General features: G+C 37.7%; 2 protein-coding genes across 5 annotated transcripts in view; both read right to left on the bottom strand.

Moving 5' to 3' along the window:
* LOC144970983 (tripartite motif-containing protein 2-like) overlaps nucleotides 1-12500 on the bottom strand; it is a 58247-nt gene that overhangs the window by 25326 nt on the left and 20421 nt on the right. For all 4 annotated transcript variants that reach the window (XM_078911229.1, XM_078911227.1, XM_078911230.1 and 1 more), the window contains one exon: nucleotides 1-121. This exon is cut by the window's left edge and continues 16 nt beyond it. In XM_078911229.1, coding sequence (XP_078767355.1) covers nucleotides 1-101 — 101 coding nt within the window. In that variant the 5' untranslated portion in view covers nucleotides 102-121. The remainder of the gene's footprint in view (nucleotides 122-12500) is intronic.
* Nucleotides 7708-12500, bottom strand: part of LOC144970984 (uncharacterized) — a 6003-nt gene continuing 1210 nt past the window's right edge. The window contains exon 1 of the mRNA XM_078911231.1: nucleotides 7708-12500. This exon is cut by the window's right edge and continues 1210 nt beyond it. Coding sequence (XP_078767357.1) covers nucleotides 9821-12289 — 2469 coding nt within the window. The 5' untranslated portion in view covers nucleotides 12290-12500 and the 3' untranslated portion in view covers nucleotides 7708-9820.

The raw sequence follows: 12500 nt of genomic DNA, 5'->3' as shown, positions 1-12500 counted from the left end.
CGTCCTGTACAAATAGCACAGCTTAGCAGGTCTAGGCTAGAGGTTCCTCCATATTTGGGATGTGTTGAAGAAATGAGGGGGGAGGGTTTGGTCTTTTGCATTATCCTCTTTAGCACTCATCCTGTTGATAGAAAAAAACCCATAAGATGTATAAAAGTAAAATGTTTTTTATCTAGTAAGATATTTTATTAGTTGCGTCAAATTTATATCTTTTTCTTCTTCTTGTGGTTTCTGTAACTTCGTTTTTTAAAAATTATTATGTATCGGGTTGTTGGCCCAATTCAAACCCCCAACCTGGAGCCTTGGTTTATTTTCAGAGCTACCCTCAGGAAGCCTGCACCAGTCACGCTTTGGACAGGAACCCGCAAGGAAAGAGCAGACATGGCGGCGAAGCATTGAGACTGAGATCAAGGCAGCCGGACAAATCTGGGCCCAAAAAAAGAAGACCTCCAAACACCGAGTCAGATGGAAGAGTGATGCTGCGGCCCGCCCTGTGTTCAATAAGGAATCAAGAGTCTTAAGTCCAGTAAATCAGTCTTCTTCTTCCTCCTCCTCCTCCTGCTCTTCTTCTTCTTCTTCTTCTTCTTCTTCTTCTTCTCCTTCCTTCTCTCTCCTCTCTCCTTCTTCTTCTTCTCCTTTTCCTTTTCTCTCTCTCTTCTTCTTCTTCCTCTTCTTCGTCGTCTTCTTCTTTCTTCTTCTTCCTTCTCTTCTTCTTCTTCTCTTCTTCTTCTCTTCTTCTTCTTCTTCTTCTTCTTCTTCTTTCTTCTTCTTCTTCTTCTTCTTCTTCTTCTTCTTCTTCTTCTTCTTCTTCTTCTTCTTCTTCTTCTTCTTCTTCGTCTTCTGTGCAAGTAGCCCCATTTAATGGAGAATCATTCTATGTTTGACATCTATATGAATACAACGAATATAACCCCAAAAAGATAGCACTTTCATTTTCACTGGCATTACTAAACTAGCAGACAAAAGGAAATCGTTCTGTTAAACAATTGGAGACAAAAGTGAGTGGAGCAGGTACTTAAGTTGATAATTATAAGGAACATGTGAGTAGAAAAGTGCCAGAAGACAATAGAGAATTAAAAAATCCGAGGCGATGGGGGCTCGCACCCACGACCTTACTGGTACGACACTCCTCTAGTTGTGAGAGGGTAGCTGTACAAATGAAGCCAACCACCGGAGAGGGTATCTCTACAATCGAAGCAATCCACTGACTACTCTCTCACGACCAGGCGGAGTTGTCGTACCAGTAAGGTCGTGGGTTCGAGCCCCCGACGCCGAGGATTTTTTTTTTATTCTTTAGCACTTTTCTACTCACTGCGTTTCTTATTTTTAAAGATCTCTCTGAATGATGAAAATGAAACTTAGCAGGTTTTGAAAGTCAACTCCTCAAATTTCGTCGAGACAAAGACTTCTTCATATTATGGTCTTACATCTATCTATATGTAGCATGTCTCAGCGGTGCGGTCTTTGCTTCGTACCCGAAAATTACCGAGTTCGATTACCCTCTAAGCTGTATGGCCTTGAGAATGTCACCTCGCGCAGCACTGCGGCTGACACCTGGGTTATTCCGCTCTACCCTCGGAATAGACCCTAAAGACAAATTTCCCCTATGGGAATGTTATTTTTTAAAAATTTATTATGTATGAAAATATTAATTAATGTATAACGATTTTGAGATAATTATAATAAAGTGTCTAGGTATAAATTGATAAAGTTGGCATACAGGTCCATTGATAATAATGTAAAACATTATGTAAAACATTAAATTTCTCTCATTCTCGACATGTATATTTGTTCGTTAAACAATAGACATATTATTGACGCTATGCGTTTAGCCAAATAACTCATAACATCCGTCCGCAGCCAGATCCGTAGCCTTGAACTTTTATAGTCTGATTGAAGCGTATTGGGGCTCCGGTGTTAAGTAGGTAGAGCAATGGCTTCACACGCAAATGGACGGCTAAGACGCTCACAACATTGCCATCCGGAAGTATAACGGGCCAACACACAAAACTATGTCATAACCTTAAACGTTTATAGTCTGGTTAATACAGTTTAATGAGAATTACTCATAAACGCGGATGGCAAAAACAATAACAAAGACCTGAGTGACGTCAACTTCATTCTATCTATACTAAGGCTATTCGACGAGATATATTCCTATGGCTATAAAATAATAATACTCACTCGACTAGTTATCATATGAAATCCAATTAAAGAATACACTATTATTATTACTAATACTTAATTACTAATCAAACACCCTATACCGCCTCTATTAGTGACTTGATATATTTCCCGATGGCCCTATGGCTATACAATCATCATATTATAAAACCCAATTAAAGAACACACATATTTTAATTTGTTGACTTAACAAATAGCGCAATACAACACCAACTGTCACATGAAAACATATTATACGTATCAAATCTGTGTTACAATCAAACAACACGCATGTTCAACTTTCATTGTTACACGGAGAGGTGTAAAAATAATTAATATGTTAACCAGCACAGTGGAACGTGGGTTCTAAGATCTTTATAATATAATATAGGAATTAAGTAATGCCAGAAACATCAGTTAACAGATAAGACATAATCATATATTGGCACTTAGTTTGCTTAATGCTTTCACTATTTGCATTATGCAGACTAAAGATCGCTGAAATAAACTTAATTGAACTTTCTAATGTATTTACACCTGATTTTGTATCGATACACAATTCAATGCATTGTGGAGGGGGAAAAAGAATACGACAGATCGATAATATTAATAATAATAATAATAATAATAATAATAATAATAATAATAATAATAATAATAATAATAATAATAATAATAATAATAATAATAACAATAATAATAATAATAATAATAATAATAATAATAATGATGATGATGATGATGATGATGATGATGATGATGATGATGATGATGATGATGATGATGATGATGATGATGATAATAATAATAATAATAATAATAATAATAATAATAATAATAATAATAATAATGGAAAAATATTAATTTTTGAAACCTAACATCACTCAGGGAATACAACATCTGTGACTTAAATTGAACACTAATCAAATCATTCTTCTTTACATCAAATGGTCGCAAGTTCGATTCCCGGTGGAAAATCTTTATTTTTCTCCTCATGTACTCTCGTGTCTAGTAAAGATTTTATATTTAACAGACTTTAAGCTTTTGAAATACCACGCCTTTGACGTATAATAAAAGGGTGTTTAATTTGGAACACAAAAGAAAGTTATGTGTTGTTTCCACCTACTTAATCGCCGTCTCTGGATTTTTCTTCCCCTCCGCAATTATAATGCCCTCTAACACAGTGTTTTTAATGCGACTATTGTTATTAAGCAGTTATCGAACGATATATTGAAGGACGAGTTTTCTGGCCAAATTTTTAAATACGAGTTTGTTTTTTTGTTGTTTATTCAGAGTACGACAGCTAAGTGGTTAATGGCGATTATTTAGGCTTTTGCTTCATAAGCATTTTTTTTTTTTTTTTTGGTTTGTTTTGGTAAACAATTTTCTTGAGTAATTCTGTGTTTGGAGACACGGTCTGCCTAAGGCGTCTCGTTTAATCGTCGGACAAAAAAATATCAAATTGGTTTATTATAGCTATTAACGTAAAGAGAAATAACCGGTTTAAAAAGCGCATTGTCTTACTAACCCGGCCAGTCCAATAAGGGGGGTGGGGGGGGGGGGGCACTGGTTTTTCAGAGTGTCAGCGTGGCTCAGTGGTAATTTTATTTTGTACCCGAAAGGTCCCGAGTTCGATAACCCGCCGCGCTGCGTAGCGCTGAGCAAGTCACCTCGCGTCAATAACCATGCCTTTTGTGTTATATTAATCTGCCTGTCGTTTGATAAAGGGGAAACCCGAAACGTCTATACCATTCGTCTTTTTACATGAACTGAAGCTGAAATTCTACCATATCATTGTCATATAAACTTTGAAAATTGATTAGACTTTGTGACTATCAATTTAATGCTGTATGGGTTTGGGGCAAGCCGTGTACGAAGGTGGGGGTGAGGGGGTTTGATAATCTATTTTTAGTTATTTAGCTAGGTTAACAAATAATACCGCTCAAGTATTTACATTAAACCAATTAAATGATGTCAAATAATCGAGTTTCTCAAATAGCGGAGAGTTTAGTTGAACCAGTCTGCATTAAGAGCTGTTAGAATTTGACCTACCCTAAACACGTTTGTTTTGTGTTGTTCCCTTAGTTATGAGTCACATTTCCTCCCTTTATCTTTCTCTCCATTAAACGCGTTTATAATGCGCAATTCTACGGATTCGCCGTGCTCACCCAATGCCTTCTATAAAGCTATACAGAAGGCCTTGGCTCAACGCGTTTCACAATACTTTATTCCATTCCCCAACAGGCAAAATTGGATCCCAAATTACATGTCATAGAATAATATAGACGTCTTTCATTCATTAACTGAACCATCGATAGCATAACAAAAAGACAAAATTAAATTCATAACACATACTCGCAACACACACACATACACACACACACACACACACACACACACACACACACACACACACACACATACACACGCAACCACACACCCACGACCAACACCAATACCGCTACTATTAAGAAACAAAACCTGAAAAATTACTGAGCTTTTATATAAGGCAATATCCACTAAAATATTCCTCAAAGTGCTCTAAAATTGGTCACAAACCAACTGCAACACGTATGGGTGTAGGAAGAGAGACGACGCCTGAAAAGCGATATTTGACAATACTTTTTTTCTTTTCAACAAAGACAACGCTGTTACTGGCCAGACCCACATTCTATTCCTCCTACACCCAAGTACAGTGAGATAATGCGCGTAAAGGGCCTATTCCGAGGACTCAACTTTGCGCAGTCAGTGCGGGATTCGAACAAAGGGCCATCAGGTCAAATGCGAGTCATATACCAAAAGTCTACAAGACTGCACAAGTACAATGCCGATGGGATTCATAAAGGTAAACCATACATCATAGAAAATTATTATCGGTATAAGGTTCAAATTCCATTCAAGTTATATTTTTTTTCTCTTCTGAAGTACGTAATTGGTGTTATCTTATCGCAATAAAAAAAAAAACCCGTATGAAATCTGGAAACGCAATCTGTACGTGAGATTTTAAACTGTGCGCGGAGATGGGGGAGGGGGTGAGGGCAGACGCAAATTGAGTTAGTTTTATGAATGAATGTATTGAAGAATTTGTGTTCGTGCGTGGAGCGAGGGAATATGGCAGAGAAAAAGATAGATAGATAGACAGATAGATAGATAGATAGATAGATAGATAGATAGATAGATAGATAGATAGATATAATATAGATAGATAGATAGACAGATAGATAGCGAGAGTGAGGGGGGATATATATATATATATATATATATATATATATATATATGTATGTATATATATATATATATATATATATATATATATATATATATATATAGAGAGAGAGGGGAGAGAGAGAGAGAGAGAGAGAGAGAGAGAGAGAGAGAGAGAGATGGGAAGAGGACATGGAGGATGTTCGTACCAATCTGTAAGAATGGTGCAATTTTAAAAAATAACAAGACGAATGAGGACTAGGATGATAATGACGAATAAAATGATAATGTGGTGGGAGTGATGATGATGGTGGTGAAGATGATTAGGAATAGGAGGAGAAGAAGAGTGGAATAGGAGGAGAAGAAGAGTGAAATAAGAAGAGGTTGGTCATTATAATGATGACGACGACGACGACAATGATGATGATGATAGGATGATGATGATGACGAAGACGACGTCGACGACTATGATGATGATGACGACAACATCGTTCACACATAGACACACGTGCACACATACAATACTGTACTTTACTATGCAGCTTTGTATTTTAAAATGATCTCTACATAAGATTAATAACTTATGATTTTATAGCAACTACTACAACAACAAAAAACAATAATAATAATAATAATAATAATAATAATAATAATAATAATAATAATAATGATAATAATAATAATAATAATAATAATAATAATAATAATAATAATAATAATAATAATAATGATGATGATAACAACAACAACAACAACAACAACAACAACAACATAAAAGAAAAGCTCCTGGTAATAACAATTCAAGCTCCGCAAATGAACTACTATATATATTATATATATATATATATATATATATATATATATATATATATATATATATTATATATATATAAAAGAAAAAGAAACAAAGAGCATTAAAGACAACTTAGATAGCTGAGATAAATTGCTATAATATCGCAAAATAATCATTTCAGTCTCAGCAAGAGACGGGACGATAGAATAGTTTTAAAAGACACAGACATGCACCTATCGGAGATACCACAGAGAGCTTCATAAAATAAATAAAGGCAATTTAATTCAAATGCCATCCCACCTGAATACAATATCGATAGTGTACATAACGCCAAGTGCCGTGCCAATTTAAGACATGTTTTAATGGCTTCCATATGTGTCTAATAAGACATTAAATTATTTTTCGGGTTTGTTTTAATTTTTTATAGGAGTCACAGCAAAATCGTCACATTTGTTACGACGCAATATACATTTTTTTTTCTTATTACGATTTATTTTCTACATCACAATGATCTTTGTTTAATTAATAAGAACATAAATATGTTTTGTAGAGAGATTGTTTGAGTTTAAAAAATGATTTTTTCTGCTGGGTAAGCCTGCCATTTTAGGGAAAATACTGAAAGTCATCGGTAAGGAGAGAGTTAAGACACACAGATCGAATTTTTAAATAGCTGCTGAAAATGCCAAAGAATGGATCTTTTGAACATGTAGCACAGTCTGTGTGAAACATTCTATGCCCAAGAATTGGTCTTTTGAACATGGAGCACAGTCTGTGTGAAACAATATATGCCCAAGAATGGATCTTTTGAACATGTAGCACAGTCTGTGTGAAACAAGCTATGCCCAAGAATGGAAAGAACATGTAGCACAGTCTGTGTGAAACATTCTATGCTCAAGAATGGATCTTTTGAACATGTAGCACAGTCTGTGTGAAACAATCTCACGCTGTTCCCCCATCTTTTGAACATGTAGCATAGTCTGTGTGAAACAATCTATGCCCAAGAAAGGATCTTTTGAACATGTAGCACAGTCTATGTGAAACAATCTCACGCTGTTCCTCCGCATCATTCCGTGGGAGTCTTCGTTAAGAAAAAAAAACATTTTTAAAATCGACCTTATCTTGTGTAATTTAACTAGTTAGATTAGTTTTGTGGTTGATTTTTCACAATTTTAAACAAAATCTAATGCGCCCAGAGCTGCATTTTATATTATTATTATTATCATTATTATTATTATTATTATTATTATTATTATCATCATCATCATCATCATCATCATCATCATCATCATCATCATCATCATCATCATCATTGTGGCGGGTTGTGTGTTAATTTTTGTGGGATCAAGTCCAACCGATAGCTCAATGGTCTGGATTCGAACTAGTATGCGCGCTATGGCTCTCGTTACCAGCTGCACCACACACAACCTATATCACAACGGCTCAGGTTTAATCTAGGGGAGATCAAGAATTGCCTTAGGATCCCTTATAGCTTGATTGTATTAATAACAAGTGAGTCAAGACAATAATAGTAACGCCCAATGCAATAATAACAATTCTATACATAAAGTTTAATTAGATTGTTACAGGAAAAGATAGAAAGAATAAGTATTTATTTAATATCAGGAAGAATAGCTCTAATTGAGTGGATCTAATTTATTATATATTTATTTGTTTACTTTGATATAATCATATGTGTCTGTGGAAAATACATTTGAAAATGGTATAAGCCCGTTTGGCTTATCTTTATCCCGCCGGCTTGCTTGACTGAGGCAAATGTATCAGCTAGTTCCAGGGTTGGCGCCTGCTTTGCAGAGTTTTCTGGACATCACAACAGTGTGTTGTAGTTAGGCTGACATCAGGGGTTTACCGCTGTTCAAGGACTGGGATGCAGGGATTCGGCACAACTGGGTGCTCCAACGACACGGAAAAGGACCAGGAAAATGGCCAGGATCAGGACAAGGACCTTCAATTTAAGAGTTAAAACAACAAGGTCTTAGAGCCAATCGAGTTTGTCTTTCGCCACCGAATCGTCCTTGAGCGACACATCATAATAGCCTTTATTTGCCGACAAAGGCAAGGAGAAGCAGTTACTCCATGATAATGGTAGTTAGTGTATATATTAAACATCAACTGACAGTCGAGCTATCTTACATGATGAGAATTTAACAGGGTTGTGTCCCTGGTATTTCTTTATTTATTTTTATTAATTATAATTGAGGTTATGATGTGTGGCCGGCGATTGGCGGTGGGGTACAGACATTCAAGCAATATACATATTGAATATAAATGAAATAATAACATAGATCATAAACAACTGTTAACTATAAAATAAGATACATATAGATATAGTTTTGTACAGGTATTCCAACTTACGAACATCCATGGAATAGCACAATTAAAATATATATACAAACTATAATAGTAATGCTAGATTAAATTGAATTCACAGTAATATCTCGTTCCACTTTGAATGTTAACCAATAATTCATTTTACCTCCAGCCGAGATAGACAAACTTTTACAAGTTTGAAATTGGAGAGATAGCTCTTTTCTTTTGGGCTTCTTAGCGTGTGTGTGATAAGATTCATAGATGAATTTGGTTTTATGAAATGGAAAAGAGCGTCTGAATTATGGGAATAGCCAATCAGAAGAATTTCCGGTTTTAGATAGCCAATGATATCCAGATGCGTTGGTAAGAAAGAATAACGGATAGATAATTACCGGAGAGCTAGACCTCAATTGTAATTTTAGCTACTCTTGAACGAGACAAGGCCTCAGGGCCTAGGGACGTTGGAGACTTGTTTGGGAAAGGTAATTAGCAGGTGGCATGAATACAATGGGCAGACAATTTGAACAGGTAAATAAGCCTTAAGCTGAAAGTGAGTGTTCCGTTATACAATGGAAATGTTTCCCACCTAACGACCAGAATTTCCGTTAGAAAGATTTGGAGCTTTATTGGAGAAAGGCTGTCCATGTTTTGATTATCTTACTCGAGGAGTTAATCTGCCTTGGCAAATATATATGTCTCGTCCACTAGGTTTGAAGTGGTTTTGAACGAGACGATGACGAATGATAAAGAAATCACGCAGTGAAAGAAAATCGCTCGTCACATTCTCCCCCTCTTGAAAAATCTCCTTGTGAGATTAAAATTAAGTCTAGTTTAAAATCATCTGAGAAACGTGGACAATAAGATAGTACTGGAAGTACGGTTATGCTGTTGTGGCGTCATCGGATACCGGATGGCGACTTAAGAAGTCGGCTCCATGGTTATCAGTGCCTTTGATGAATTCCACATGGAACGAAAATTGCTGTAATATTAGCGACCAACGCATGAGTTTAGCGTTTAATTGTTGAGCTGTGGCCAGAAATAGAAGTGGCTGATTGTCGCATTGAACAGTGAAGTGACGTCCATAAAGGTATATTTGGTATTTTTGTATGGCCCATACCAGGGCAAGACATTCCTGCTCGACTGTTGAGTATCTTTGTTCCGCAGGCGATAATTTTCTACTTGCGTAAGCAACAGGGTGTAGGACTGTAGGGTCATCGAGGTCAGGTTGAAGTAACGATGCGCCTATTCCAATTTTACTTGCGTCTGTCCTCAGAATGAAAGGTTGGTTGGGGTCAGGTAAGCGCAGCACGGGTTGTGACGTCAGAGTCTTTTTTATAGCGTAGAAATCGTCCTCGCAGTGTGAAGCGTTCCTGGTTTGTCCAACATTTTAAATTCAGGGGTTATTGTTCCTCCCTGATTTCGTTGCTTGGCAACATAATGATTCCTTATCTTGGCATCATTTTGATTTCTTTTCTTGGTATCATGTTGATTCCATATCTTTGATACATTTGGATTCTGTTTCTTGGCCTCATTTTGATCCAGATTGTGTGAAACATTCTTGCTGCGTTTCCTGGTATCATTCTGACTCCAATTCTGTGAAACATCGTGAGTCCATTTACATGTATCGTTTTGATTCCATATTTCTGATACATTTGGATTCCGTTTCTTGGCCTCATTTTGATCCAGATTGTATGAAACATTTTTGCTGCGTTTCCTGGTATCATTCTGACTCCAAATTCGTGAAACCTTGTGAGTCCATTTCCATGTATCATCTTTATTCCATCGCTTGAGATCATTTTTATTCCGTCTCTTTGTGCGTGAATAATGTCTCGTGATGTTTGCGCCCGTGCTTTGAACGGGAGCGTTTACAGTCCTAATCGAACCTAAGGTTACTGGAGCTGTGTTTGTTTGATCTGGTTTCCATTGGCATTTTTGACATGACTTTATATGGCTCTTGATGTCATCCGAAATACCAGGCCAGAAATAGTGGGCTGAGATGCGCTCCGTTGTGGCAGCGATTCCCACATGTCCTTTGAAAGGTATGTTGTGTCCCATGTCTAGAATCTGTCGGCGATGTGTAGAGGGGACGACGAGCTGATGGCGTTTTTTGCCAGAGACTCTGTATAACAACTCTTGTTGTATTATGAATTCTCCCTTTCTATTCTTGTCACGAGCTTCCGTCACTTTGGCGAAGTAGCGGGAGAGAGTCGTGTCCTCGGTCTGTGCCTTTCTCATTTCCTTTGGTCCAGGATTTTGTGATAACGGCGGCATATTCCGTTGATCCTGTGCTCTTGTCCTTATGTGACAGGCGTGAAATGGGTGTTTGGGCGTTCCGAGAAATACGTATTTGCATCCAAGGATGAGAGGGTGAGTAGGTGCGTCTAGCACTCCTGCAGGTATAGTTCCTACTACGTATGGAGAGGTTATTTCGATATTGGCTATCGGAAGTTGCAGAGATGGGCTGTCTGTAGTGGCGCATTGAATCTCGATAATCTCGCCTGTGAATTGGTCCGGCCGAACCAAGTCGCGTGCTACAACCGCGTGATAGTCTAATCCCGTGTCGTAGAGAACGGTCACATTCTGTCCATTTACTTTGACTGTGTCAATGACAGGAGGGTGATTCGAAGATTCTTTTGTTTTATGAAGTGGGTGGTTCCCAACTGTGCGACCTACATTTACACTGACAGGTTTTCCCTTTTGATGGCCGTTACGTTTGTTGTCGCGACGGCATTCCTCTGTCAAATGTCCCTTCATATTACAGTTCTTGCAGTATACGTGTTGTTTGTGTTGTGTTGTTTTACTTCTTTCGTATTGGTTATTGTTATTCTTCTTTTCATATGGTGGTGGAGATGTAGCTCTATCTTCATGTGAGGTGGACGGGTTTTGAATCCGGTGTTGTCTCCTTTCTGTGAGGTGATTTTCTTGCGCTGTTGCAAACCGGTCAGCACATGTTACTATATCGTCCAGTTTATGAGCGCCTTGCTCATCGACAAAACGACGGACATCCAGGGGCATTGCATCTCTCAGCTGTTCCACCATGATAAGCTGGTTTAATCCCTCATAGGTGTCTGGGTTGCCAGATAGTTTCAACCATTGTTGGAGGCTGAGTTGTAGATGATCTGCCAACTGGTGGTATGTTTCATGCCTGTCCTTCTTTAATGTTCGGAATCTTCTACGATAGGATTCTGCGCTGACATCAAAGTGTCTCAGTAGAGATGACTTTAACTCCTGAAAGTTATTTTTGTTGTCCTGTGTCAGGCGAGTATAAACATCATAGGCTTTGCCCTTGAGATGCTGAGACGCTTTGAGTGCCCATTTGTCCTCCGGAAGATCATATGAGATCGCTAACTCCTGGAATCGCGTTAACCATTGATCAATCCCTTCAATGTGTGGGTTGAAAGTTTCTACAGGGAACGACATTACTTTATCAATACTTCCATTTCCCTGACTAGATGGAATGGGGCTATGGGTAGAGAGTCTGTTTTCTGCCATTTCTCTTGTTAAAGACATTTCCATTTCTTTTTGGCGGGTGCGCTCTCGTTCCGTCTCCAGATCCATTTCCAGCTCCTTGTTTCTCAGTTCTTTCATAGCATATTCATGTTTCCGCGTTTCCTCCGCTTCTTGTCTTACACGCTTCTCCTTTTCCTCCTCCTCTTTTCTAACACGCTTCTCTTCCTCTTCAAGTCTAGTAATCTCCCTTTCTGCGTTTTCATTGACATAGGCAGATAACTGTTCACCAGAAAGGCCTAATTCTTTTCCTAACTGGATAAATTCGCGTCTAATTGTAACGCCAGTAGCCATGGCTGATTAATTACAGATTGAACAACTGCAGAAGGTGAATGAGAATGATGCGATAGATGGAATTGAACCAGAAGGAGTAGGGCAGAAAGCAACAAATGGAACTTTGCTAGTAAGGGTTAAATATGAATGAAGAATTCTGAAGCACAGATAATGAATAATTGTGAAGTAAGTGACAACACACTGTTGAAAAGTGCTAGGTTTCGCTAAGCCA

The sequence above is a fragment of the Berghia stephanieae genome, chromosome 4 (assembly GCF_034508935.2).
Source record: "Berghia stephanieae isolate SIO BIC M18660-M18661 chromosome 4, UCSD_Bste_1.3, whole genome shotgun sequence".
In the NCBI taxonomy this organism is placed as follows: Eukaryota; Metazoa; Mollusca; class Gastropoda; order Nudibranchia; family Aeolidiidae; genus Berghia; species Berghia stephanieae.
This window is presented reverse-complemented; position numbering and strand designations above follow the sequence as displayed.